General features: G+C 59.3%; 1 protein-coding gene across 3 annotated transcripts; it reads left to right on the forward strand.

Moving 5' to 3' along the window:
* The first annotated feature begins 395 nt into the window (after positions 1–395).
* DAZAP1 (DAZ associated protein 1) lies at positions 396–27060 on the forward strand. 3 transcript variants are annotated; one of them, XM_032394513.1, is made up of 12 exons: positions 396–1149; positions 10063–10103; positions 10722–10888; positions 11132–11197; positions 13036–13146; positions 14588–14636; positions 17854–17936; positions 20909–21062; positions 22816–22845; positions 22980–23120; positions 23963–24139; positions 26061–27060. In XM_032394513.1, exons 3-12 carry the CDS (start codon positions 10775–10777, stop codon positions 26231–26233), a joined length of 1098 nt encoding a protein of 365 aa, XP_032250404.1. In that variant the 5' UTR covers positions 396–1149; positions 10063–10103; positions 10722–10774; the 3' UTR covers positions 26234–27060. The 3 variants fall into 3 exon arrangements, with proteins under 3 accessions (XP_032250404.1, XP_032250403.1, XP_032250402.1); XM_032394512.1 differs by lacking the exon at positions 396–1149 and adding an exon at positions 1899–2086 and having other exon boundaries at positions 13039–13146; positions 26061–26233; XM_032394511.1 differs by lacking the exon at positions 396–1149 and adding an exon at positions 1975–2086.

Consider the following 27060-nt stretch of genomic DNA (forward strand, 5'->3'; position numbering starts at 1 on the left):
TCCATGTTAGGATTAAACTCAGAAGTGTCCACATATTCATTATTGTCCAGCATTTGCTCTGGGGCAGAGGCAGGAAGTGAGTCAGGAAGGAGAGAAAAACCAACTGCCTAGTTTATCTTTTTAGAAAGATATGAAGTAAACATAACAAAGCACTAACATATGTTTGTTCCAGTGGCAGGTACACGACTCTGTTATTTTATTCCTGGTAGGTGTTTGTATTTTTAACATATCTTCTTTTTTTTTTAAGATTTTATTTATTTATTTGAGAGAATGAGATAGAGCATGAGAGGGGGGAGGGTCAGAGGCCGAAGCAGACTCCCTGCCGAGCAGGGAGCCCGATGCGGGACTCGATCCTGTGACCCCCGGATCATGACCTGAGCCGAACACAGATGCTTAGCCGACTGAGCCACCCAGGCGCCCTTAGCATAACATATCTTTTTAATAGGCTGTATGCCAAAGTGGAGCTTGAACTCATGACCCTGAGAGCACGAGTCCCACGATGTACTGACTGAGCCAGCCAGGCACCCACCCCAGTGTCTGTATTTTTAAAAATATATTATTTTAAGCAGTCTGTGTCTGGCTTCCTTCATTTGACCACATCCTGTGTATTTCGCTCAGGCCCTTCATGGCTTATTTATGGAGATACCAATGGATGGATGTGTGGGTTGTTCCAAATGTTCTGCTCCTCTGTTAGTGGGCTGTGAGCATCATGGGACATCTCTGTGCACTTAGCGGGGCCAGCATTTGAGGGATAAATTCCTGGAAGTGGGCTTGCTGAGCTTCCTCCTTGTTTGCTTCACGTCTGCTTCCCCCATCAGGGACACCCGGCTAAGCCTGTCTGTCCCCAGCGCCCTCTTCTCCACATGTCTTGGGTACGTCCTTCCAGCTCCCCGGGGCCCCCAATGGGGTACCAGTCCCTGCCAACTGCTACTGATTCCTGTGACTTGCAAAACGTTACGGAGCGGTGCATGAGCACAGTTCCCAGGGCAGGGACACGACGCCGGCCCGACGCCGCCCGGACCACTCCCTTGCCTTCCGCCGGACCGCCCTCTCCCACCTGCAGATGGGGACTAAGGAGTTACTCTGCTCTGGCGACTGCTGGGAGTGACACGGGTGCCCACGCGCTCTGCAAACCGGAAAGCGGGCGAGGTGAGAGGTGTTGTAAATGGCCGGTCTCGTGCTGTCTGCCTGTGACCTCGTTCCGCCGCTCCTTCCGTTCATTTAATTTTACGATGATGAATACATGGACTTCCCGCCGGCGGAGAGAGCGGGCGGAGCGGCGCACCACCGCCCGACAACAGGGCACGGGTCCTCGCGAGGTGCGGACACGCCGGGCGGACTGCCCTGGGCTGCGCGGCCGCCTGCAGCGCTGACCCCAGAACCGCATCTGCAGGGGCCGGGGACACGCGGCCGGGTCGCCCCGCCAGGTCTTCCCCTGAGCCTCTCCTCCCGTCAGACGAGCTCCGCGGGGGCAGCGGGGACGCCGGCCAGGAAAGGGGCACCGCCGCCTCGGGTGACCCCGCACCGGGCGTGGCCTCTGCCCACGGTTGACCCCGCGCGCCACTTCCGACCTGAGATCAAACAAGGAAGCCCAGACGCGCCTGCGCCCCGCGGTGCCTAGCTCGGAGGGCCCGAGCGCGAGCGCGCACGCACGCACGCACGCACGCACGCCATTCGGCCGCGCGCTCCCCTCCGCCGGGCGGGGCCGGCGCGCGGAACTCCACTTCCCAGCGTGCACCGCGGCGACGCCGATAGCTGCGAAGGAGCAAGGCCGCCGTGCGGCGGGACCGCACGCAGGCACGCACGCAGGCACGCACTCCGGCGGGCGCACCCCTGGCCCCGCCCCCGGAGGCCCCGTGCGGGAGCGCGCCCGGGCGTGCGCAGGGCGGCGGCGCGGGCGCGGGGGCGCGCGGTGACCGTTGGCGCTGAGGGGAGGAGGCTGCGCGGCCGCCGCCGTTGCGCAGATCCGGGCCGCGGCTGTGGGGAGGGCGCCGGGGCCGGTGACCTTCCGGAGGCGGGAGCGAGCCAGGGGGCCCGGGACGCCGAGCGCCGCCGCCATGAACAACTCGGGCGCCGACGAGATCGGGTGAGGACGCGCCGGCCTGCGCCGCCGCCGCCCAGACGCCGCCCCGGCCCCCGTCAAGGTCACGCCGGCGGGCCGCGTTGGGGCCGGCGGCCTGGGGGGCCGGGGACCCCGGTCGGGGCCGCCGGGGTCGGGGGCCGGCGAGCAGGAGCCTGGGAGTCCGGCGTCCCGCCGCTTCCTGGCCGGGGCGGCTCTGGGGGGGGCCGGGGGGGGGGGGGCGGACGCCGCCGCTTCCTGGCGGAGGGGGACCCGGCACGGGAGCCGGGCGGTGGGGAGGCGGCCCGGGCGTCCCCGCCGCCGCCGCCGTCGCCGCCGCCGCCGCACCCGAGTTTCCCACTGTGGGATCCGGAGCGGGGCACCTGGCGGCCTGGGGCGTGTTGTCCGCCCCCGCGCCTGGATTTCTGGCTGGGGGACCCGAGCGCAGCCCTGGGAGGGTCCGGGGGGACCCCCGCTGCTTCCTGGTCGAGGAGGACCCGGGACGGGAGCCCGGGGGCTCTGGGACGCCTTGTGTCCCTTGGCACCTGGACTTCTCGCCGGGGGGGACCTCGAGCGGAAAGCGGAGGGTTGTGGGGCGCCCCGGGCGCCTGGGTGCCGGTGTTCCGCCTGGGGCCCCCGGGGTTCCCCGAGCCCGAGCACCAACTTGGCGGGGCGGCGCACGTGGCGGCGCCGGCCCCCGCCGTGCCAGTTCTGCCGCCGCGCAACTTCTTCCACCCGCCGTCGGGGCGGCGGCTTGCCCCGTTGCCACTCTTAACCCTTCCCGAAGTGCGAAGAACAAGGAAGGGGCGCGGACTCAGGGCCCGAGGGCCGAGGTCACGTGGGAGCGGCCCCGGAGCCGGAGCGCTGGGCGCCCGGACCGCCGGTGGGGGTTCTGCAGCTGGAGTCCCTTCCGGCTCAGCCCCCTCGAGCCCACCAATAGACGGATTGAAAAGGAGGAAGGAAGGTGGCTCCAGCGGGTGGCCGCGAAGGCTCGCTGCCCGGGCGCTCTGACCAGAGCGGAGTTCTCCGTAATTATAGCCGTGTCTCATGCCGAAGGAGCCCGAGATGCGAGCAGGCGGTCCCCCAGGAGCCGGAAAATCCGTTTCTGCCCTAGTGAGGGTTTGGTCTAGTTTTCGTTGCAGAGAGCGGCTCCTACGCTGTCAGCATGGTGTTACGCTTGCGTTTCTCCGTGCAGTTTGGGTTGGGTTTCGGTGGCCTTGTGTACGTTTCTCGGTCCCTTAGCTTTGAAGAGGCGCAGTGTGTGCCGAAGTGTTCGATGTGGTAAGTCATTGTCTGCGGGGTAGCTGGCCTCCCAGGGCCCCCAGCTCCGGCTTACTCCTGTGGACCTAAAGTGCCTTTTGTGGGCTCCCCCTCCCAAAACCCCACACCATAGGGGATCGGGAGGAGGACCCTGAACTCCTAGCCCGGTTTGTTCGAAAAAGCATGTCCAGGGACTGGAAGACGGTGTGTTCTTTGTGTTACGTGGGCGGAAAGTTGCAGCACTTCTGACGGGAAACTAGGGTATAGGGAGAAAGTGCTCCAGAAGTGGGGCAGAGCCTGACCGCAGAGAGAACAGGCCTGCCCCATCCATCCCACAGTGCTGGCCTCCAGAGCGCAGCCAGGGGCCGCCCAGGGCGGCGGTCTCCAGGCTTTGGGCTGCTTTGCTCTCTCAGCAGGGAGAGCAAAGGTTAGGAGGGAAGGGAGCCTGGAGACCCCTGAAGTGTGCTGTGAGGATCCACGCCTGGGTCTGCAGAGGCAACTTGGGGACGCTGTGGGGCTAGTAGCAGGACGGGGTCAGGGACCCTGCCTGGCCACATTCCCCTCCCCACTCCTGTAAATCCACCCGGGTCGCCTGAGTTTTAAAGTTGTAAATGACAGGTGTCCCAGAAACCTTTAATTGCTTTGCAGGTAGAAATCTGTTGCTAAAAACTATCGACCAGTTTCTGTTTTACACATAGGATCCTTGTTTCTGTTCCACTGATGTGGGAGTCCAGGGTCCACTTGGATCTCCTTGCTCTGTTTGGCTGTCCTCGGACGGTGCAGGGGACGCTATCGGGCTGCCTGACGAAGGGCCCTCTTGCAGTTTCCTGTGAGCGGACCATGGTTGCCTACTCTGGGGTGGTTACCATGTGGGAGTGAGTGTTGTGCTCAGATCCAGGTGATGGCAGATGTTAGCGGGATGTGGCGGGTCTGAATGATCTCTGATGACATGCACCTTCGTCTCTGATCTCCTTTGCTTTGGTCTGTGGTCAGCCTCGTCTGAGTGACTCCTGAGGGAGCGGGAAGGGCTGCTCCCCTTTCCCTAGCAGGAACCTGCATGTATGGGTGCAGGGGCAAGGCCTCAGGAAGTGTGTGGATGCGTGGGGTGCCATCCAATGGGGGGATGTACTTCTGAGTTTGAGTCTTCCAGGGAAGAGCTTCACGGAGTCTTGGCTGTACCTGAGCCGGCTCACTGGTCCTCGTGAAGTCTGGAGGGAGAGAGGAAGTTGGCTGAGACCGGTGGTTTTAGTTAGTGTTTTCATCGTCCTGATTGTCACAATCAGCCAGAGCAGAGCGAGGGCTGGGTCTTGAGGCCAGAGGGCTGATAGGAGCGCCGGTGTCACGTGTGGCCCCATGTAGCAGGTGTGTGACAGGCTGATATCCTCCCTTGGGGCCAGTGACTAGGGGGACAGGCACTTACCTTGCTGGGGTGGTGGGGGGGGTAGCACTGTGTCCTCTTTCCCGTGCCGTGACCTTGGAAAGTTGACTTCGAGAAGGGTCTCTCGATGCTGACTCTGGAACTGGTACCGGCACAAGCCTTACAGAGTCTGGACCCCCTGGTCTCTCGGTAGGCCTCTGAAGGCACCTGGCGTCCTGTCGGTGCTCACAGGTGCTGGGGAGGGGGCTGGTTCCCGTTCGGGCAGAGGTGTCTTGTCCACCTGCCTCTGGGGTGCTGGCTTGTGTTGTGGAACTGAAGAGAAGTTTGAGGAAGATTTTATCTATCAGGCGCATGGTCTGGTAAGGCAGGGCCCACTGGACACCCTCAAGGGGAGAGTCCCAGGGGAAGGAGGGACTCCGCGGAGAGAAAGTGAAGCAGCACGCGGGTCACTTTGAGAGAAGGTGCAGGGAGGCGTCAGGAATCCACTCCCTGCGGGAGCTGGGAGCACGGAAAGCGGGTGACCCCACCTGTCCCAGCAGCCCAACAGTCCCTGGGGTGCTGGCAGGGTGAGGCCAGAGGCCTGGGCCTGGAAGTGTGGGGACTTGTTAAATGCCTGTTTTCACTGAGCACCCAAGAGGTGGGGAGGGTCCTAATGGTTTGGTTCAGAGAGGTCCTGATTGGGGAAGAGGCCGTTTCTTGCAGTGTAGAGGGTGATGGAGACCTCTGGGGGTAGGAGGTAGAGATGCTTCTCTTCTGCATTTTGGAGCAGAGTCTCTGCCCAGCGGTGCTGACATTTGGGGTGTCCTGGGCACTGTGGGGGCTGAGCAGCATCCCTGACCCCCACCCACTCGGTGCCGGGAGCACCCCCAGTTGTGACAATCACAGATGTCCCCAGATACTGCCCAGTATCCTCTGGCAAATGAGACACCTGTTTGGGAACCTCTGCTCTTTTCGGCCTCGTTCCCAGGGCGTCCCTGCCACTTGCCTCCATGGTTTAGAATTTGTTTGCTGTAGCGGGAACTAATCTGACACCTCTAAGGTTGACCACGGTGTTGGGAGGTGCTCTGGTTGACTTCTTCTATTTTCAATGTTGGCAGCGGGTCGAGCATCTTTGCCAGGTGATGTGCCTGCCCTGCTTGCAGAAGCACACCCAGAGTGACTCACTGGTGATACCCTTCCTACAGCACCTGCTGGGAGCCGGCTGGAACTTCATGCCCCAAGTCAAAGCCATCTCTCTGCGGGACAGACCAAGGCTTAGAAGGGCAGGAGACTTGCCCAAGGTCACCCCAGGAGGAGCCAGAGCTGGGAGTCCCGTGCTTCTCGTGAGCCAGTGCAGCCCTTGTAGGGAATGGCGAGGATCAGGGCCAGGCCCGAATGTGGACGTTGCAGCACTGTCCATGAGAGGCCGGACTGTCTTCTTAGGCCGACTGTCCTCGTGCACGGTGTAAGGACAGAATTGTGAGCAGGGTCTTCAGCAGGAGGTCACTTGTTTGATTGAGGCTCTTGCCTGGTACCAGGGAGTGGTGGGGGACACTGGTCCTGTCTGGGGGAGGGCAGGTGGAGGGACTCACAGTGGGAGGCTGCGGGTGTTGTCGGGAGTTTATGCCAGGCACTGAGCATCGTGGGGTTTTCTCTTGCATGTGTCGCTCGACCCCCACAGTGGTCTGGGAGGGGGTGATCTCACCTTGCTGGCAGGAGGGAAGCCTGAGCTGCTGAGGGCAGGGCCTGAGCCCCAACACTTGCCTTCCAGGACTTTGCGTCTGTTGCGGTGGAAGGGCCCTGCAGTGGGGTGGCTCCCTGGCTCCTGGGCCAGTGCTGTGTTCCTCCTCCTAGAGCTGCTTCCTTCCCTGCAGGGAGACAAGGTCCCAGGGTGACCTCGGTGGAGGGGCAGGAAGGTGCAAAATAGGCTCCACGTTGTGTGTTCTTTAAGCAGAAAGAGCCATTTGCTAAACAGCCATGATTGGTCCCAGGCCCTCTGCTTCTCTGCCCCGCCGCTGCCTTCCTGGTGGCCGCCTCACCAGGCGAGATGGCACTTTCTGAAGCCGGCCCGCATGCTGTGAGGGGGCAGAGCCTGCGGTGGTCGGCCGGGAGCAGGGGAAGCCGCTGAAGGTTTGCTTTCCGCCGTGAGTACCATGTGGCTGCCCTAAAGTACACAGAGCGGGAGCGGCGTGGTCTTCCAAAGCAGGTTTCCATCTCGGCAGGTGGGGGAGGGGAGAGTTAACAGAGCTGGGTGCCCCCCGGTGACTGCTGCAGAGCCCCTTCCGAGAGGAGGCCACCGGCACCTGCTGTCGAAGTGCAGGCCCTGGGCCACCTCTCCTGGGCCCTCCTGGTAGCGGCATTGCCTGTCCCCCTCGGGAGCCTGACTCTGCGTCACCTGGCAGGGCCTGATGGTTTATGGGGTTCGGGGACTGGGGGGGCTGACTCTCCGCTTCAGCTGAATCGTGACACTTGCACCCTTAGAGCAGGGACGGTCTGGAGGGGAAGCGCACAGTGAGCTCTCCCCTTAGTCTGCAGGGTCCCATGGACGCCGGAGATGGAGCCGGTGCCCCGCGAGTCAGGGCGGGCAGCCCCCCGCCACGGGCTGGCGTGCACACACACCTGTGGAGACTGGCCATGGTGTTGCGGCCTGGGTGGCGATGGAGCTGGTCCTGGCTGGTCCTGCCAAAGGCCCTGTCGTCTCTGCGGCTCAGAGTTGGGGCTTTGTGCTGGGGCTCTGGAGGGGGCCTCCCAGGACCTTGGGAGCCTTTTGGCTCCTGTGTGTGGGCCCGGGAAAGTCCGTCCTTGGAGTGGGAGGAGAGGAGATGGGAACGGGTAGAGCGGCTAGCCCGGTGCCGCCTGAAGGCTTGGGGCTCTCCTCCCTGAAGGTCGCACCCCACGAAGGTGTCCCCTGGTGTGTGGCTCAGAGAGCCTAGAGCCAGGGGAAAGGGAGATCCTGTTGTTGCCTCAGTAGTGAAAATCTCTCGTAGCTTAGGACTTTGTAGGACTTCAGACTTGCAGAACATTGCAAAATAGTAACCAGAGTCGCTAGATGCTCTTTCCCCAGCACACTTAGCAGTGGCTGAGACGTTGTCCCCTTGGTGGGTGCCCCTCCCATATGCCTTGGGCATCTCGTGCGAAGCACTGGGGAGTGAGCGGAGCCCCGTGACCCTTCATGTGGACGCTTGGGTATGTGCTGTTTTCTAAGAACAGGGACCTTCTCTGAAATCAGTGCAGCACGAGGATAAAATGAGGGCACAGCATTGATACCTTTTTACTATCCAATCCATAGGGCAGAGTCCAGCCTTGTCAGTTGTGTGGATGATGGTATTTCTGGTCTTTTTTCCTTAATGCCAGATTTTGAAATTTAAATGAGGGCTGGAACCTGGACTGGTCAGACGAGTTCCTTCCTCCATAGGTGGGTGGGTGGTGGAGGATTGGGTTGCTTGGAAGGATACCTGTTTATGACCTTACTGTTTCGGCGGATGCGTGCTAGATAGAGACTGGTATTTGTCTCAGTGAATTCGGTTTTGTTTTTTGAGAATGCTTGAGATCTCTTTTTCCTGCATGAATTTGCTTTTCCACAGCAAACCCTTGTTCATTCCTGTGTGGAAGGAGTGGGCAAACACACAGCTCCTTGGGGCCTTCAGTCATCTGCCGCTCTGTGCCCCTACTGGGTGCCAGGCCCTGTGAGGGCAGGGCGGGGTAGGGCCTGAGTCACAGCTTGCTCGGGGCAGCGCCCTGGATGTCCGAGGAGGCCCCACTCCCCTGGGATTGTTTGGAGGCAGGAGGAAACCTGGCCTGATTCTGAAAGGGGTGCATAGGAGACACGAATTTAAGTTAATGAGGCCTAAATGTAAGCCTCCCTCTGCTGCTTGGTCAGCATGTTCTGGGAGACTTGTCCTTACAGAGCGGCCTTCTACAGCCCGCAGCACAGCCTCCACCAGATGCGCCCGTCCCGGGCCCTGCTCAGCCCTGTCCGTAGCGCGGCGGCCTGTTTGTGGCCATTTTGGGGATGGCAGCGGGTACCTGTCACATCCTAAATTCAGAACGCCCCGCCTTAGAGAAAAGGCTGGGGTGGGAGCAAGCCCCTGACGGGCCTGCTGCCTGTTGGGAGGCATTTTGCCGGGGGCTGGCACGCAGGCGCTCGAGTCCCTGGATGGAGCAGGGCTGACAGGTGTGCTGGCCTCCTTGAAGGGGTCTGTCCTGGGGTGGAGGACAGGACACCCCTGTTGCTTGGGGGCTGGAGTGCCATCAGCCTTGCGGGGGTCTTTTTGTCTTTAAGCTGAGTGTGGTGGGGTCGGCTCCAGATAAGGGGACCACAGGACCCTGAATCTCAGATGGGGACCGAGCCTTGGCCCCGTGCTGGTGTCTGAAGCCCTTGCCAGGTAGCATCCAGGTCCCACTCTGCGTGTGACAGTGCTCAGAGCCCCTTCCCCTGCCTGCTCTGTCATACTCACCTCCCAGGTTGTGGGAGGCCTAAATGATGTCTGAGGGGCCTGTGTGTCTTGGAGATGCAAGTGAGCTTGGCCCCAGCGAGGGTTGGAACAGCCCCACCACACGGGCCCGTCTCCAGACCTGCTCCAGTGCCTCAGTTCCCTTCAGGCCTAGCCAGTCCCGGGGCAGGGCAGAGGTGGATGCTGCCCTGGAGCCTGTTTGTGTGGAGCCCCTCCCCAGGGGCAGGGGAAGTGGAAGGGCTCTGTGGGTTCTGGAGCTGCCCTAGAGGTGTCCGTTGCAGAAGAGAGGCCAGTTGGCAACAGGGGCAACAGTGGGGTTCCTCTGGAAAGTTCTCATGTGTCTGCCTGAAAGGACAGCCCAGGCTACCCTGGGGTGGGAGGTGTGGGCCAGGGCTCCAGTGCTGTCTGGAGCTCCAGGGGCCTTCCCAGTGATGTGTGGGTCCTTACTCGTGGCCCCACGGAAGGTACCCGAGGCTTTGTCCTAGAACCCCCCGTCATTCTGTTTTGTTGCATGTGCTTTCAGACCTTGGCTCCTAAGTCCACAGTGTTTGCAGGAGCACTGGGGACTTGGGCCCCACAACCCCACCTGGAAGCCCCTGTGGTCTGGGGGCTCCTGTCAGGCCATTTTGCAAGGCCTCGCGTTCTCACTGGTGTGCTCGGCGAGCGCGTGTGGCTCTGGACGTGTCGTCTTGGCTTGCGGGCTGTGACACTCACTCACCACCATCTTGGCAGATCTTGGTGTTGGTTTTCGTGTCTGTAGCTGACGAGGCCGGTGATGGTTTAGGCGGACACGTGTCATGGCCACGAGCTCGACACCAGGCTTCGCGTCTGCCCCAGCTTCCAGGGGAGTCCCAGCTGAGGATGGGGCAGAGCGCTGGCATCTTTAAGGCAAGAACTGTCTTGACCCTAAATGTTTTTTTGTTGAATTGCAGGAAGCTCTTCGTGGGCGGTCTTGACTGGAGCACCACTCAAGGTAGGTGGTGGGGACCAGCCTGCCTGCCAGGCGCCGCAGACAGGCTTATGACCTTGGTCTTCAAGTTGTGTGAATTCACCTCTCACTAGTACCTCGGGTTTTTTGTTTGTTTTCTTTAATTCTTGATTGATTTATTGTCTTGAATTCCGGGGAGGAGGGGCACTTGACTGGGGGTTGTCCCGATGTCTCAGCAGAGTTAGGGGAGGGATATGGAGGGCAGGAGACTGTTGGTGCCTGGAGGCTCGCTGGCGCAGTCCCTGAGCTCAGGCTGGAGGAGGAAGCAGCTTGTGGCCGCTGGCATTCCGGGTGGTCACCTGTGCACCCTTCCCAGTGCCTTTGGCCGCTGCCATTGTCAGTTGCACCCTTTCTAATTCGTGTGAAGACATAACCCGTCCGTGTCTGGAATCCCCCGTCCTTTCCCGTGGGCCTCCTGTCCTTGACCATCTTCCATACCCCCCGGTCAGTTGCTGAGCCAGTTTACCAGTTGCTGGTTCCACACTTCCAGGTCAGGCTGAAGAACTAGGAGCAGGTGTGCCTGTCTGCTCGGCACACCAGCCGGGTGCCAGTGCTTAATACTCTGGTGTGTGTGTTTGTGTTTTTGTCCCAATCTCTGAGCAGAGACTCTACGCAGCTACTTTTCCCAATATGGAGAAGTTGTAGACTGTGTGATCATGAAAGATAAAACCACCAACCAGTCTCGAGGCTTTGGGTTTGTCAAATTTAAAGACCCAAACTGTGTGGGCACGGTGCTGGCCAGCAGACCACACACACTAGACGGCCGAAACGTAAGTGTCCTTCCCTGGAGTCCTCTCCCTCCGGCCCCTCCGGCCCCGTCCCGTGCTGCTCCGCCAGCCTGCCTCTGCCACTGGGCCTTGGTGGGTGTGCACGTGAAGGAGCGTTTTAGCGGGGTGCACTTAGAGGGTTGCAGCTCTGGGCTGAGGCTGGATTTGGGTAAATTGACTGGAGGCATGGGCTTGTTTGGGAGAGTAGCTTCGTATTTACAACGGACTCATTTGAAACTTCTACAGATCGACCCAAAGCCATGCACTCCCCGAGGGATGCAGCCGGAGAGGACACGGCCCAAGGAAGGATGGGTAAGGGGCTGGGCGGGGTGGGGCGGCCTCTCCGCATGTGCCGCAGGCCCAGCAGGAAGGAAATACGTACCTTTGATCTGGTGTTTTTGCTCATTACCATTGAGAACACCGGAGGTCTTCTCGTTTGCTGTTTGAGCAGCGGAGGATTCAGAGGATTGCTCAGATTTATCCACTGGTGTACATTTGTAGCCAAGAATATTCTTACTAGTCTACCTTGAAAACAAGAAAAAAACCTCCCACACCTGGGATCAGGTGTTCCATTTTCTCCTCCCTGGTGGCTCCCACCCTGCCTGCCAGGGGCGGGGGCGTGTCAGAGCACCCTCTGCCCCTGCTCCCCCCCTCCTTTCTGCTTGCTGGCCGCTCCCGTCCAGGTGCTGGCCATGTCTGAGAGCCTGGTTGCTGGTTGTTGGAACAGCTGATTCAGAATCTGCCAGTGTGGTGGCTCCTCAGGGATCCTCTGAGCTGTGTGTGGCCCCTGATGCTTGGCCAGTTGGAGCAGACCCGTCCTCTGTGCACCATCACCCATTCCTCTCCTTCCCCAACCCAGCAGGTCTCAGAGAAGACCATCATCCAGGACGCCTTTGTCCTAGCGGAAGGGCCTGGCCAGAGCTGGGCTGGAGGCAGGCGGATGTCTGGCCCAGGGCCCGAGAACTGCATTTCTAGCAGGATCTGGCTGCTGCTGGTAGACAGGGGCTTCAGACCCTTAAAACAGTTTTTATTTTCCCAGTTTTCTATTGGGAAACTTTTTGGGAACTTGACAGAAAAATCAGAAGAGTAGTACATCAAACACCTAAACACATCGCCTAGATTATCAATTGTTAATATTTTTCTAGTTATCTATATTTCTATCCCATTTCTTTCTGTATCTACCACTCCTAAACTCGGGAGCGTGTATCTTCTAAAAGCATGTTCTCGCACATAACACCCATCCCCGCAGCGGAACCCCGCAGCGGAACCCCACAGCAGAAGCGTCGGCAGGGGCTCCCAGCACCACCTGTGTCCAGACGGGTGCACTTGGGGCTCGGGGGTCATTTCACAGGTGGCTCCCGTAGCTCTTCTCTTCAGACTGGAATCCCAGCCACATTCAGATTCCATTTGGTTCCTCATGTCCTTCAGTCTCTTAGCAGCTTGACTGAGATGGAGCAGGCACTTGATGGAGTTTGACCCCTAAGTGTACCTGTGAGACCCTCGCCTGCCCCCAGAGTTCAGTGGCATTGGTCCAGAGCCGTTGGGACAGCGCAGCCCGGGAGCCCCTTGGACAGGAAGGACAGGGTGTGAGGAGTGCAGTGGGGGGAGGCAGCCTCCCAGGAGCAGGAGCGGGGGTTCTGGTCCTCCTCCTCTACCCACAAGGGACAAGCTTGGGCAAGTGTTTCCCTCTGAGGTGTGAGACCCTCCCCACAGAGGGTGGAATCATTGGGGTCAGGTGAGGCGAGTGAGAACTTCCCATAGTCCTCTTTTGTTACCAGCTGAAAACCTGAGAAAACTGCTAGTTTTCATCGTTATGGCCACCAAACCCAAAGTCCTTACTTTGAGATCATAGAGCTATATGCTCTCTAGCTATTGTGATTCAGGATAATTCGATACAGGACCCACCACATGCTCTGCACATGCATTTGAGTGGTGGTGCTGGACCCCTGTCGCCCCGGGTCTCTGTAGGAAATTGAAAGAAGAGTTATGATAGTTTGCTGATTGTGTTTCTCTTTAGTGGGTTTTTTGGAGTGTTTTGGTCTGGCTTTTAGCTGGGTCTTAAAACCATGCAGCGCGCATCACATACTCACTATGGGGAGCGTTGTGAGGGTTTCCCACACGGACTAACCATTTTTTCCTTCTTAAAACAGCAGAAAGGACCCAGGAGCGATAACAGTAAATCAAATAAGATATTTGTCGGTGGGATTCCTCACAATTGTGGTGAGACAGAGCTCAGGGAATACTTCAAGAAATTCGGAGTGGTGAGTTGTCCCTGCACCAGAGCACGGCGGGTCAGGGCGGGAGCGGTGGAACCAGGTGTCCGTGGAGGTTAAGCCTGGCAGCTCTCTTCTCTGGGCCTGTGTCTTCCCCAGAGCAAGCCAGAGCCCGGGAGAGGATTTACTGCTTTTTCAAGCAAACGAAAGCTCACCCTGCCGATCTCCCGGAAGGCCCTTGTGATTGGTTGTGAGCGCCATGGTGTAAAGCACTAGATAGTGTTAGGGAGAAGCGGGGTTTGGCTTGGCCAAGGGAGCCAGCCTGCTGTCTCTCGTCACGGGAGGGAATGTCCTAGGCCAGGTCCTTACAGCAGCAGTGCAGACCACCAGCCCGGACCCGGAGCCGCCCTGCTCCAGCAGCTCACGCTGTCCACCAGGCTGCCAGGCACTCCCTCCCTGGCCAGGGGTCGTGAGAGTTTTGGACCTGTCACCTGCTCAGTGTTTCCTCAGTGACAGCAGACCTTCTCCCAAGGCTGGTTTTGTTTCTGGAAGAGGCTGAAATCTTTTAGACTCTTCTTTTTTTTTTAAGATTTTATTTATCTATTTGACAGAGACCTAGCGAGAGAGGGAACACAAGCAGGGGGAGTGGGAGAGGGAGAAGCAGGCTTCCCGCAGAGCAGGGAGCCCGATGCGGGGCTTGATCCCAGGACCCTGAGATCATGACCTGAGCCGAAGGCAGACGCCTAACGACTGAGCCACCCAGGCGCCCCTCTTTTAGAATCTTATGGGGGTTTAGAGTTACTTGGGCTCCTACAGGAAACTCCGTTCTAGTAGGGCAGACAGAAGAGAAGACAGGGGCTAGCAAGCAAGCTCGTGTGGGGTGCTCGTGCCCCAGTCATCCGAGGCAAAGGCACGGGGTCACCCCACGCTCCCACCTGGTCACACACCCTATTGGTGGGACAGCCCTGTTGCCTCACTCCCAGCTGTTTGTCGGGGGCGCCTGAGTGTGCCGAGGACCTGGGCCAGGAATGAAGAGTGCCAGAGCACATGGTGATGTGTGCTCAGTGAGCCAGGGGCCCAGGAGAGAGGGGTGCTGGCTGGGCGGACATCTGTGAGGGAGTGCCAAGCCAAGCGCCGGTCAGCTGGATGGTCTTGGACCTGCGGCTGACCACCAGAGCTCTGGGTCCTTCTGTCCCGGCATCTTGGTTTTTGTCTGTGAATGGAAGGGAGCACTATGGGGCTGGGGCCTCCGGTGTCCACCCCGTGAGCACTTGGGGCAGAGGCAGCATGCACTTCCCCTGGCCTCCTTCAGGCCCTGTGAGTCTCAGGCATCAAACCCCATAAGGCTGGCCTTTTGCCTCAGGACTTCCCTGAGGAATGTCTGGAGATGTTCCCAAGCTGTCTGTTTGCCTCGGGAGTTTTGTGGTAGCCAGATGTGCCCGTGGCCGCCCGTGGCACCCGGATTCTCGAGCACCCGTCTCTCTTGCAGGTCACAGAAGTGGTTATGATCTACGACGCAGAGAAGCAGAGACCTCGAGGTAAAAGACATGGAGTTTGTCCTTGACCTCCCCTTCAGATGGCAAACTATTTCACAATTAGGTGGTGGTGGTAGCGAGCATTGCCTCAGAGAAGGATGATTTGGAGACATGATTAAAACGTAGGCCCTTCCTGTGCAGCCCCAGCCTGTCTGCTTCCCAAGGTCAGACGTCACCGTGTTTTTTTGGCTCGTTCTTTTGAAGTTTTTACAACTTGATATGAATTTCAATATGGTTTCTGTTTTTAAATGTGTACTGAAAGATTGGTGCTTTTTTCAAATGGTGCACTTGTCACTCAGGGCTGCGTCCTGCTTGGAGTCCCCTGCCCAGGCAGGTCTCATTCCATGGCGTCAGGCTAGGTCTGCCCCAGCTCGGCTTGAACTTGGACTTTCCTTTATCCATCCCATGCTTTTTTCCTGTTTTTCTTGTTCCCCTAAGCCCGTGGGGCAGCGGGAGGAGGGTGAGGAGCCGCCTCAGCGCATCCCCGGCGGGTTCCGGGAGCTGCCCACGCTCGCACGTCCAAATTGGTTTGTGGGGCTGGGACAGCGGGCACCCGATTTCCGTGCCCTTTTTTATGATTATTATTTCTTTTTCTTTTTCTTTTTCTTTTTTTTTAATTTTTTTTGTGGCTGCTGCTGTTTGTGCCCGCCCGTCTGTTTTGGTTCATCCACCGCTTTTGGACCGGCTGTGTGAGCTGCCCTGGCGGTCTGGGCGCCGTGCAGCCCCTGCCCCAGCCCCGTCCGAGGCCCCCCTAGCGCACAGAGCCGGCGCCGCCGCAGCATGCGCCCGCCATGCTGGAGAATAGTTTGCCATTTGAACTTCCATCCTTCTCTTCCTCCATGATAAGTGACGTATCCTCACTTCATGTCGATTAAGCTGTTAAGTCTTAGCTTAACTTTAACGTAGACATACATGCTTAGTGACGTACTTAAGTGTCTCATAGTAAAGTACAGTAACGTTAAGTAAGTTGTTTTTCCTTTTCTCTCTGTGAATTGTTTGTGATTAACGATATCTCTTTAGATTTCTCTTCTCCAGGTGCTAAATTATATCACACAGGTACAGGCCAGTCCCGCAGTCAGAGGAGGGAACGGGCTTTGCTCCAGTGGGGTGTAAACGAAGTTTCAGTGTGTTTCTGTCCGCTTCCTCAGTGGTGATGTCGCCTCTTGACAGACAGATGCACCCCTAGACGCCCCGCCCCGGGGCTCCTTACCCAAGACTCACCGCCTCTTGCGCTATAACGGACCACGCGAGCCCTGTGGTTGCAGACACTCCTGCACTTGGAGAAAATGTTAACTTTTTAACATGCTGTTCATCACCCATGTTGTGTTCCACCATTTGCCTCCGGTCTTGTGAAACTTCAGGACTTGGGAATCCTGAGGGCTGCTCTTAGAGTCATACCCCCAGTCGGCCCCCTGAGGCCTCGCCCTGGGCCTGGGGAGCACGTCGAGCCACCGTGGGCTGGGGGGTGCAGGCAGGAGGAGCTGGTGGGGAGAGTGCTTCGGGCTTGACATTGGGACCCATGTTCCCGTGGGGGCTCACAGTGTCCTCCACCTCAGAGAGTCCCTGTGAGCACGAGGCCAGCAGAGGGCGGGAGCGACAGAGGGGCATCCCAGAGAGCTCATCCTGCTTTCTCCCCTTCCCAGGTCTTTTCCAGGGCTCCACCTCCCTCCTCCTTCCTCCCTCTTGGCCGATCTGAGACAGTGTCCCTGTCCCTGTCCCAAGGGTTCTGCATGTGTCTCACTGGGGACAATGAGGCCCTGACCTCACCCCGGCCGCTGCCTTTGCTCGCCTCACACCTTCCTCTTTGGCGATCCGCGCCCCCCCCCCCCCCCCGCCCCGCCCCAGCTCCAGCTTCTCCCCCCTGTGTCTTGCTGTCATCGTTCTGCAGCCGTGTTTCTGCTCCTTCTCGCACGCCGTGTGCAGGTTCTTGTGTGAGTGTGTGCATAGTCACGCTCAGACACGCGCACGTGCAGAGACACGTCCGAAGCCTCTGAGTCCCGGGTGTCCCTCCCTGCTGGTCTGTCATTCCCAGGTTTCTGAGCTGTCTTCTCCCCCCACCCCCTACCCCAAGGTTTTGCCTACAGTCTTCCCACACGGCCCAGCGCCTGCAGCCTCAGTGTCCCTCTCCCGTCCTCTTGAGAGGCCTCGGGCTTGGCTGCTCCTTCCCGGTGCCCCCTCCCTGCCCGCTCTGGCCCTGCGGCCCTTGGAGGCCCTGTCGGGCGCAGGCCTGACCCGGGCTCTTTGCATCGGCCATGTCATGCTCTGTCGCTCTGTCCCCGCCCGCACCCCGTGCCCTTCTTCAGCCCGGTCTGGGCGCTCAGCCCTTCCCCTCACCCGTCTTTTGTTCTCCCGGGTCTTCCGGCAGCTGTCTGCCGCACGCGTCCTTTTGTGCTTGGAGCAGATGGGCCCCGGGGAGGCAGTGCAGTCGGCTGAGGACCAGACATGCCACCTTAGCTGGGCGGTCACACTCACCCAGACCAACCAAACTTCGTTTATACTGCCACTTTCTTGTGTTTGGGAAAGGCTAAATTTTTTTTCCCTTTAAAATTCTCTTTTTGATGACACGGCGCCTCTTGCTCTTGCTGCTGACAGCAGAGTTTGACCTGCTGGAACCCGTTGTGGCCTGTATCTTTGTGTATTTTACTTACGTAGCTGCGTACAGATAGAGCAATGTATACATACGTATGTTCCTGTGCCAGGACTCCTTGGGCTTACCCAACGGTGTTGGATAAGCTTAGCGGGGCACTAACGATAGAGACCGTACTCCCGTTTAACGCGCTAGAACGATAGGTGGCTGCTGTCAGCACTAGTTGCAAAGCAAATTGCAAGCCGAGGGGGAGAATCTCGGGTTTCAGAAAAGCAGCCGCGCACCCACGGTACACACCCCGCCGGAGGTGGAGCTCGCTGGAGCGCGGCCCGCTGCCCTGCTTGCAGGGGTGCGCCGCGGCCCCTCCGCAGAGTGCTCTGGCGCACTGGGCCAGGCCCCCGCCTCTCTCCTGCCCGGGCTGCCCCGTCTGTGAGGCCAGCCCCTGGGGGTTCCCAGCGTGTCTCCACGTGGAACCCCGCCTCCACCACTGGCTCGGGCCCCGCCCTGCAGCCTCACATACTCCGCTTCCCTGAAACCCTTGGACGACCCCTCGGCCCGGCCCTGATACTGTTCATCATCCTGTTTTGTGTCACAACGCCCTGCTACCTTGATTCACTCTTCGTCGTTGGCTAGGTTTTGGATTTATTACTTTCGAGGACGAACAATCAGTGGACCAGGCTGTCAACATGCATTTTCACGACATCATGGGCAAAAAAGTGTGTAGTTGTAGTTTTATTTTACCTTAAGACCAAACCAAGTCTTAGGCAACTTAGGGATTTCACTGGAAATGACAATTCCTGAACAGAAAAAGGGCCGGGCGAGTCGACCTGGGGCATTGTGCTGTGTGGGCTTGGGCCTGCTCCTGCAGAAGCAAGGGGCCCTCCCTGCCCGAGGGGTTCTGCCTGTGGCGTGGCGTCTCCCGTCTCGCCAGCTCTGCTCCCGGAGCCCCTCACTCTGGATCACCGGGGACTGGTGGGTGGGGTGGCCCCCCGGCCGAGGGGCACGGTCTGCGGGGGCCTCCTGGGCTGGCCTCCAGTGAAATTGCAGGTTGCCTCAGGCTTGGTTTCAGTGACCACTCCTTCAGATGTCTGTCCTGCATTCCAATTGCCTCCTGCCACCCCATGATGTGTGGTGGGCAGCGGACCTTTGACCACAGGTTCCGTGTCAAACCGAAAGAGACATAAACATCCTGAAGGATTGGTTTTTTTTACTTGGGTCACTTACTGTGAAACTCCGGTCCCAACCACATGCTCTCGGTAGTACTTAACTCCATGCAGTCAAGTGACCTCTGGTTTCATCTTCATACTGTGTTGCTGCCACGGAGGCGGGCTGGCTCAGAACGTGGCCCCTGCTCCTCATTTTACTGGGGCCCCCAGAGCTCTCTAAAACGAATCACTGGTAGAAATTCTGCAGTGGGGGATCCCTGAGAGTTAGCAAGAGGCTTTGGGTCCACATTTTTGCAGGACTCCTGTCTCCGTCCTTCTGAAACCTGCTCTGCACACCCTGGCGGTCCCCGTGGGGGCCACACAGGCAGCATTTCCTTGTGCCCTTTGACATGCCCTGCCCTTGGGACGAGACCACGGCCATTTTTGTCAGTTACGACGTTGTGGAGGGACTAAGGCACCACGAGTTTGCTGCCTCCCCAGCGCTCCCACCCCAGCCCCACAGCCCGTCCCCGAAAGCTGATAAACGCAGCAGTGCGTGGAGCGGTAGTCACATACAGGTGGCTGAGGTTTTGTTGCAGGCTTAATTAATTCCGTTTGAACCTGACTAAGCAGCAGACACAAATCTCGCTCCGACGTTCATTGAAGCTTTTAGTTTAAAATTAGCATGCAGATTTCAAGGATGCATGCCAGTTACGAACACAAGTTCAAAGGAGTCCACGTTCAATATTTTAAGGTACTGTGACATTTAAAACTTGGAGGAAGCCTGTCCTGCTCTAGGGGCAGAAAGGCTGCTAAGCGCACGGATCTGCTCCATCTTCAGGCGGCCGGCCCCGCCCCGGTTTTGTAGGACGCATCGGTGTCTGAGTCTGGTCTGCACGGAGCACAGAGCGGAGACTGAGGTGGCTTCTCGGTGTGGGGCTCGACTTCTAAAGTAAGGTGCACACGTGTGGGAGCCCGGCTCCCGGCAGCAGCCCCCGGCCTCGCCCTGTTCCCCTTGCCCGACCTTCACTGGTGGGCAGGCCACAGCAGCCCCTCGGTTCCTTGGTGGGGGTTCGCCTCCGTGAGGGGCTTGGGTCCCACTTCTAATTAGAACCGGAGTTCCAGTGGCTGCGTCCATGTTCTGAGAGGAAGAGTAAAAATTAAAAAAAAAAAAAAAGTTTACAAGGGCTGCTTTGCTTTGTAAGCAGGAACCAAATTCCCTTAAGGAGAGTATGTGAAGACTCATTAATTTGAGTTCTTTGAAACGGGTCCCTTGGTCCTGCTGTCACATCGCCTTGAGCTAGCGGGGATTTTGTTCCTATCCGTGGAGTGTCCTTGGGGCATCAGGACGGTGGGGTCTTTGTGCCTCTGTCCCACTTCCTGTTTGTTCTCCAACAGGAAGGGGTCTTAAGGCAGAACCGATGGAATTCTGAATACATAATGCTTAGCTCACCAGACTGTGAGACCCCAAGGATGACTCCAAGTGGATTTATTGTCTCTTCCTTCCCATTAAAATTTATCATTAAAAAAAAAAACCAACCAGAGACTCCAATGCTGAGGCAGCCCTGTAATTGGGGGATTTCGGGTTGTCAGTCTGCCCGCATCTTAGAAGCTGCGTCAGGGAGGGAGCCTTCTGGCGGCCACAGAGCTCGGTACTAGTAGGGCACGCACAGTCCCTCCCGCTGTCCCGGCCCCTCCCAGTGCTGTGGCTCCCGACAACGTCCAAAAGAGGCAGGGTCCTGGGCTGCTGACCTAACACAGTATGAAGATTGCTTACTGATTCAAATGTCCATTTTATTGCATGTTTGTTTACTTTTTTTGTTAGATGTAATGTAAGATTCTCTTTATCACATCCATTCCCTCTGACATTATTTTGAGTTAATTGAGATTCTTTAAGCGTTAGCCTGGGGAAGGTAAGTCTTTATCTTCCATTAGACATTTTAAATAAAAAACCTAAGTAAACCAACTGTGTTTCTCAGGTATGAGCTTAAAGTGCAGGCAGGGTGGGCGGACTCTGGAAAGGTCCTGTGTGTCTGTCGGCCTGGCTCCTCCCAGCGGAGGTCCCTCCTCCACCGCGGTGCTCGGACAGCATCCGGCTCCTGCCGCGCTGGGGCCCTGGAGAGGCCTGGGGAGAGGGCTGTGATTGTTCGGTCGGTCCTGGTCTCTGTGTCCCTGGGGTGACGAGGCCATCGAAGGAGAAAGCTGTCATTTCACCTTGACTGAAAGACCCTTGTCACACAAAACTCTGAGGGTTCTTGGCCTTCGGTCCGTGCTCTGCAGCGGGTAGGGCTTAACGTGTCTTATGGTTGCATCCGTTGTACCTGAGAAACATGTTCTAAGCAAAAAAGAAAAAAAAGAAAGAAAAAGGAAAATTATAAATTTTTAAAGAAAAAAAATACTGGCCTAAATAAGGTTTATAGTTAAGTATTTAGTTTTAAGTCATAAGATGCTAAGTGTAGTCGTAAGTTATCTGAGGGTGTGTCTGAAGGGAAGGGGGTCCAGGACCCTCGGCATCTCCCTAAACCAGAGCTTCGTTTGTCTAGGTGGAAGTTAAACGGGCTGAGCCACGGGACAGCAAAAGCCAAGCGCCGGGACAGCCAGGTGCCAGCCAGTGGGGCAGCCGGGTCGTGCCCAATGCCGCCAACGGCTGGGCAGGCCAGCCCCCACCCACGTGGCAGCAAGGATACGGCCCGCAAGGTACGGCTCCAGCACCCAGAACCGGTCGTGCCCCCAGACGGCCGCCTCAGGGAGGCCTGCTTGGAGGCCAGGGTCCCAAGCCTGAGGGGCGGCAGCTCCCCACAGCCGCGCACGCCCTTTCCCTGCAGACACGGCGGAGGCGGGGCGTGCTGGCCGGACGGGTGTGCAGGCCTTTGAGGGAGTACCTGAGGGCAGAGGTGGGGCTCCCTCCCCATCCAGCCCCAGGGTCGACACGCACAGCTGTGTGCTCATCCCAGTAGCCCGCACGTGGGCTCTGTGCTGGGTACCCGTTAGCGCCGGAACCTTCCAGCAAAGCCCCAGAGGGGCGCTGTCCAGTCAGCTCACAGATGAGAGAGGGGCTGGTTTCCCTGTGCTCACCTGGTCCACCTGAGCGTGGTGTGACCCTCGGTGGTGTGCTTGGGCCACAGCCAAGTTCCCCACCTGCGGTTTGGGCAGACGGGTCTGACTGTGGCCAGCAGAGCTGCCGCGAGCGTCCTCGCCCCACGTGCCGTGCTGTGGAGGAAGGGCCACGTAGGTCTGGGGGAGCAGTCGGATGCCGCGTGTGGCCCGCGTGCTCTCCCTGTGGTCCGTGGCCGTGCCGGGCATTGCCTCTAGGGGGAGGCTAGGAGGCCCTGGTGGGTCGTGGGTCGTGGAGTCCGTCACTGCCGCCATCGTCCCCAGCAGGTGCTGCACCGCTGAGCTTAGAGTGGGAAGTGGGCTTGGCCTGGCCATTTCAGAGGCTCAGATCAGATGCTTTTAGGGACACTGGGGCTTTTGGCCGGCCTCTTGGGCCCTCTGAATCTGCTCCTGCTCCCGGGGCTCTGGGCTGTCAGGGCCTCTGTGTAGGGTCAGCGTAGTGGTTAAGGACAGCTTGGCAGAAGGGTTGAGGTTCCCAGGGGCCCCAGGACAGGATCCAGTAGCCACCGCCTCCTTTAGAAACACAAAGGGACAGTGTCCAAGGAGGGGCAAGAGGAGGCCACGTAGGTCTGTCTGTACCCAGAGGCACCTGGCGCGCTGCCCCCAAAGCTTGCAGATTGGTCTTTTTTTTTTTTTATCACAAAATAAAACACAGCCGGGGCGCCTGGGTGGCTTAGTAGGTTAAGCGTCTGCCTTTGGCTCAGGTCATGATCCCGGGGTCCTGGGATTGAGCCCCCGCATCGGGCTCCCTGCTCGGCGGGAAGCCTGCTTCTCCCTCTGCCTCTGCCCCCCCCCGCTTGTGCAAACGCTCACTCTTTCTCTCTCAAAAATAAATAAAATCTTCGTGCCGCAGTGGGGGAGGGGGACAAACAGCCATAGGAGACCAGGTGCTGAGGCCAGAAGCTCTTGCCCACTAGCGCTTGGCTGGTAGCCGGCCCAGGGCTCCCACCACCCAGCCTAAGGTCCCACCTGTGCATCTGAGCCCCTAGTCCGTGGGGGTCCCCTTCACCCTTTCTCATGGGTTCTGTTGAAGAGCTAGGGCCACCTGACCAACGAATGGGCTTCTCTTGGGGATCCTCCCCCGTAGAAGCAGGATGTGAGTGGCAGCCCTTTGCCCATACCCAGGTGCCTGTGTTCCTGATCCTCCACGGGCCCCTCGGATGCCTTCCTCGGGCTGGGACGTCCTCCCTGTGCCCGCGGTGCAGCAGGGCGCTAGGCCCCTGGAGTGTGTTTCCAGGAGGGCTTTGCCAGCAGAGCGAGAGCTGTTGGGGGTGGGTCAGCTGCCAGTCTGGGACATGGACAGGACACCAATCACTCTCTTTGTTTTCCTGTTTAGGAATGTGGGTTCCAGCAGGACAGGCAATTGGTAAGTCCTTATTTGCGGGTATCCGAGAGAGAACAGAATCTGAGATGGGGTGGGACCCCGGGGGGCCCCGGGCACTGGGAGCTGTGTGCGCCACACCCTTTCCCCCTCACCCACCTCTGCGTCCTGTGTTCCAGGTGGCTATGGACCGCCGCCTGCAGGGAGAGGAGCTCCCCCACCGCCCCCACCATTCACCTCTTACATCGTGTCCACCCCTCCTGGAGGGTTCCCCCCTCCTCAGGGCTTCCCACAGGGCTACGGTGCCCCCCCACAGTTCAGTAAGTCCCGCGGGCCCCTGGAGTGGGGCGGGGGGGCCGTGCTGAGATGCGTCCCTGCAGCCTGTGCCCGGCGCTCGCTTGGGGCACGTGGCTGGGGCGCTGCCTGCCCTGGTCCGCCTGCTTGCGGGGCCGTGCGGGGGGCACGCCTGGTGTGTGAGGGAATGTGCGCCCTCGCTGGGGCATCTGGATCTGATGGTGGGACTCAGCAGCGAGGGGCTGGAGAGCGTCAGGAGCTCTCGTCTGCTGGGCTCTGGTGTGGCGCCTGGGCCTCGGGCAGCTAGCGCGCCTGCAAGGCTCCGTGCTCGCCCTTGGTGGGAAGGTGGCCTTGCGGCCTCGCCTGGCGCGCTGTGGCTGACTGCTGTCACTTTGAGTGCCGGGCGGCCAGCCCAGACGGCCCCGCCTCCTGCTGGGAAGTGCTTGGGGGTCTGGGTGTGTTCTGTTGGAGCGCACCCCGGCGCAGGCCAGGCCACGGGACAGCTGTGTGGCCCCTCACCACGGCCTGGACCACATCTGATTTTAGTTGTAACCAGGAGGTGGGTGGATAGAAACGGGGTGTCGAGCCCCAGGACAGAGTGGAAGGCTTGCCGTGATGGAAGGTTGGCGCTGTGTCTGGCAGGCGGGTTTTGTCCTTTTCAAGAGGACGCCAGTGCAGCCCCTGCCTGTGGGGTCCCTGCCGAACGCTCGCTGTTGGGGCGCGACAGGCCGCCCCAAGGCCCACACTAGGGACATCCCCAAGGCCTGGCCGCTCGGTGGGTTTCAGCAGGAAATGGTGCGGCGGCTTCTGGTGGGCTGGGCTGTGGTCGCGCACCGTGTCTGTGTCTTCCTCTCCTGTTTGTGTGCAGGTTTTGGCTACGGGCCTCCACCTCCACCACCGGATCAGTTTGCCCCACCGGGGGTCCCTCCTCCACCTGCTACTCCGGGGGCAGCCCCTCTGGCTTTCCCTCCGCCCCCGTCTCAGGCCGCCCCGGACATGAGCAAGCCTCCAACGGCCCAGCCGGACTTCCCCTATAGTCAGTACGGTGAGTTGGAGACCTGCAGGCGCGGCCTGGGGCCCGGGACCTGGCCCCACCTTCTCCTGCCTTCCTCCCCGCCAGCAGGAGTGTGGCGGGAGGCCCGCTGTGCAGGGGCTTGTTGCGGAGGGTCAAGCAAAACGAAAAGCAGGATTTTGGTGTTTCGGGTTTTGGGTTTTAGGTTTTGGCTAGGGAGCTAGTTGTAGAAGAGCATCGATCGTGCAGCCGGTGTCCAGGCCGCGTGGCTTCGGGAACCCGAAGCTGTGACGGGGGCCCTAGGAGGATGACGCGAGGGCTTTTGGGGCACCCCCAGCAGGCCCTGTTCCTGGTTGTCTCGTTTTCTTCTGCGTGCAGAGCGCAGGGCGGGCACTGTGGGCCACGTGGCTTCGTGGCTCTGGTCGGTGGCAGGCACGGCTCGGGTGTTACCACGTGCTTCACTCGAGGGGCGGGTCGTGGAGGAGGGGCTTCTGAGCCTGGGGTCTGCAGGGTGGCGGCCCGTGGCCTGTGTGGGAGGAGCTCATGTGAGGACAGGGTTGGGCCCGGTGTCCGGGGTCTCCCGCCGCCTCTGCTGGGCCATGCGGGTGGGGCTGCCTGTCGCCAGGGCTCCCAGGGCTCTGCTCTTCCCACTTCATTGCTCAGACGGCTTGGCCTAAGACCGCAGTGTCTGCAAGTTGAAGCTGTTCTTGCCCTCGAATGCCATCCGTGGCCAGCTGCTCCCGGCTGCCCAGCATCGTGCAGTCTTGTCCCCCTTGGCGCCGTGCCCGGCAGCGCTCCCCGAGTGCATGGGTTGTCAGCACCCCCCCCCCCCCCCCCCGAGCAGTTCCTGCTGAGTGTGGCGCGCGTGAGCAGCCCTGGGTGGGAGTGTGCTGACCGCCAGCGTGGCCCCGCCCCTCTGCTGAGGCTGCCCTGGGGTAGTCACCCTGGTCTCGTCTCTTGCCAGGCCTGGGTACCTATTCTCAAGACCCGTCAGGCTTCGGGCCCATACTTTGTTTACACTCTTATGGTCAGGCTGAGCAGTGATGTGGCCTAGGTAGGTGGCACCTCCTCATCCACGGTCCCCACTCTGCCTGCACCCGGGCAACGGACATCGCCTCCTCTGCCGTCCTGGGCGGGGGTGGACCTGGTGGTGCCCTCGGGACGGGGCCCTTGCCGGGGCGAGGATCTCGACTGGCCACGGCCCCGTGGCCCCAGGAGCTCTGCTTCTGCTGGGCAGAAGCAGACCACCCTGTGCCTTCGTGCACCCTCTGTTGGGGACCCAGGGGCCCCGGGACACGCCTTCATCCTGGGTGTGCAGTCTGGTGCCGTTCCCCTTTCCAGAAGTGCCTCCCATGCCTTTAGAGGTCAGCAGTGCAGGGTCTAGGTCCTGTTTGGGGGAGGGACCTGCCCGGCCCAGGCAGTCCCTGCGGGCATGGCGTCGGGCACGCAGTCTTGCCCCACACCCGCCGGTTCTACGGAAGCTTCCCTCTTGGGTCAGCTCTGCAGGGAGGACTGTCTCGGGTCTGGCGGGCATCCGGGGGGGTTGCGGGGGGAGGGAGGCCTGGCGCTAGTCTAGTCTGAGATTTTCTTAAATTCTGGGGGCTGTGTCTGAGTTCCCCACGCATTCCACTCAAAAATAAACTTCTAGAAGCCCTCGGGCCACCGAGCCAGGCCAGGTGCTCTCATGTCTCCAAGCTCAAAGGTTTCCAGGGGCTCAGAGGGGCTGCTAGGGCCCAGCCCCGGGTCCTTGGGAATGGGTGGGGAGGCGAGGCTGAGCACGGATGGGACAGACCAGGGGGCTCCTCGAGGTCTCTGAGCTACTTTTCCTTCTGTGCAGAGACAGCTGTCGGGGTCCTGTGGGGGAGCAGGATGGGCTGTGCGGGCGTGGACCCCTCCTAGGCGGTCGGCGCAGAGCTGCGGTCCCGCCCCCGCTCACTGGGCTTTTTCCCTGCAGGTTACGGACAGGATTTGGCTGGCTTCGGACAGGGCTTCTCAGACCCCAGCCAGCAGCCCCCCTCCTACGGGGGCCCCTCGGTGCCAGGCTCGGGGGGCCCCCCCGCCGGCGGCAGTGGCTTTGGACGAGGCCAGAACCACAATGTGCAGGGATTCCACCCGTACCGACGCTAGCCGGCCGGTGCCCTGCGGACGCCGGGGTGGCTGAGACCCAGGATTTAGAACTTGTGAACTCGTGACAATCACAAACTTGGCAGAAAAATAGCGACTCGACGGTGGGGGGAGGGGGGCGAGAGGCTTTTGGAGGCGGCTGTGGGTGTCTGGACTGAAGTTTTTAAATATATTTCTTTCTCTAACCCATCAGCACAATAAAAAAAAGTCACTGGTTCAACAACAGGGTTTAAAAAAAATGTCTTCAGCTTTAATTCAAAACTTCAGGTTTCTTTTTCTTCCTTTTTTTTGAAATTATTTTCCTGAGCCTTTTGTTTTACCGTATATTGTAAACTTTTATGTTAAAGAAAAAAAATATACATTTACAAATTGTGAGATTTTTAAGAGAAATTTTCTACGATGTATACTGGCTTATTTTTTAATTTAAAGCAGGGTTTCCGTGGGCACCGGTGGCAGCGACGGGCGTGTTCAGGGCCCCACTCCTGGCTTTGAGGGTGGGGGCTCGTTGGCCCAGACACTCTGGGAGCTTACAGAAGAAGTCTACTGAGCGTGTTTTGTTTTTTGTTTATTCCTTGCTTTTGTCGACTGACCTGCCCGGCGCCGTCCGCAGGTGCGCTGTGGGGGCCGCGCCCGCCCAGCCTCTGCCGGCGCCGCCCCGCGTCCGCCCCAGCAGCAGGGACAAGGAGGCCTTGTCAGCCGCTCTCCCGCGCACGTGGTTTCAGGGCGTCCCCACTGACCAGTTTGACCCTGGTTTGAATAAAGAGAAGTGCGTTTGGATTAGAAACCCACGTTGTGTCCTTTTATTCCCTTCCTGCTCTCGGCTGTGCGTC

Source organism: Phoca vitulina, unplaced genomic scaffold, assembly GCF_004348235.1.
Source record: "Phoca vitulina isolate PV1807 unplaced genomic scaffold, GSC_HSeal_1.0 scaffold81, whole genome shotgun sequence".
NCBI lineage: Eukaryota > Metazoa > Chordata > Mammalia > Carnivora > Phocidae > Phoca > Phoca vitulina.

Coding starts and splice junctions, on each gene's coding strand:
- DAZAP1 (XM_032394511.1), top strand. CDS start 2,058: ATGAACAACTCGGGCGCCGACGAGATCGG. Junction 13,147..14,587: donor ACTTCAAGAAATTCGGAGTG/GTGAGTTGTCCC, acceptor TCTCTCTTGCAG/GTCACAGAAGTGGTTATGAT. Junction 21,063..22,815: donor GCAAGGATACGGCCCGCAAG/GTACGGCTCCAG, acceptor TTTCCTGTTTAG/GAATGTGGGTTCCAGCAGGA.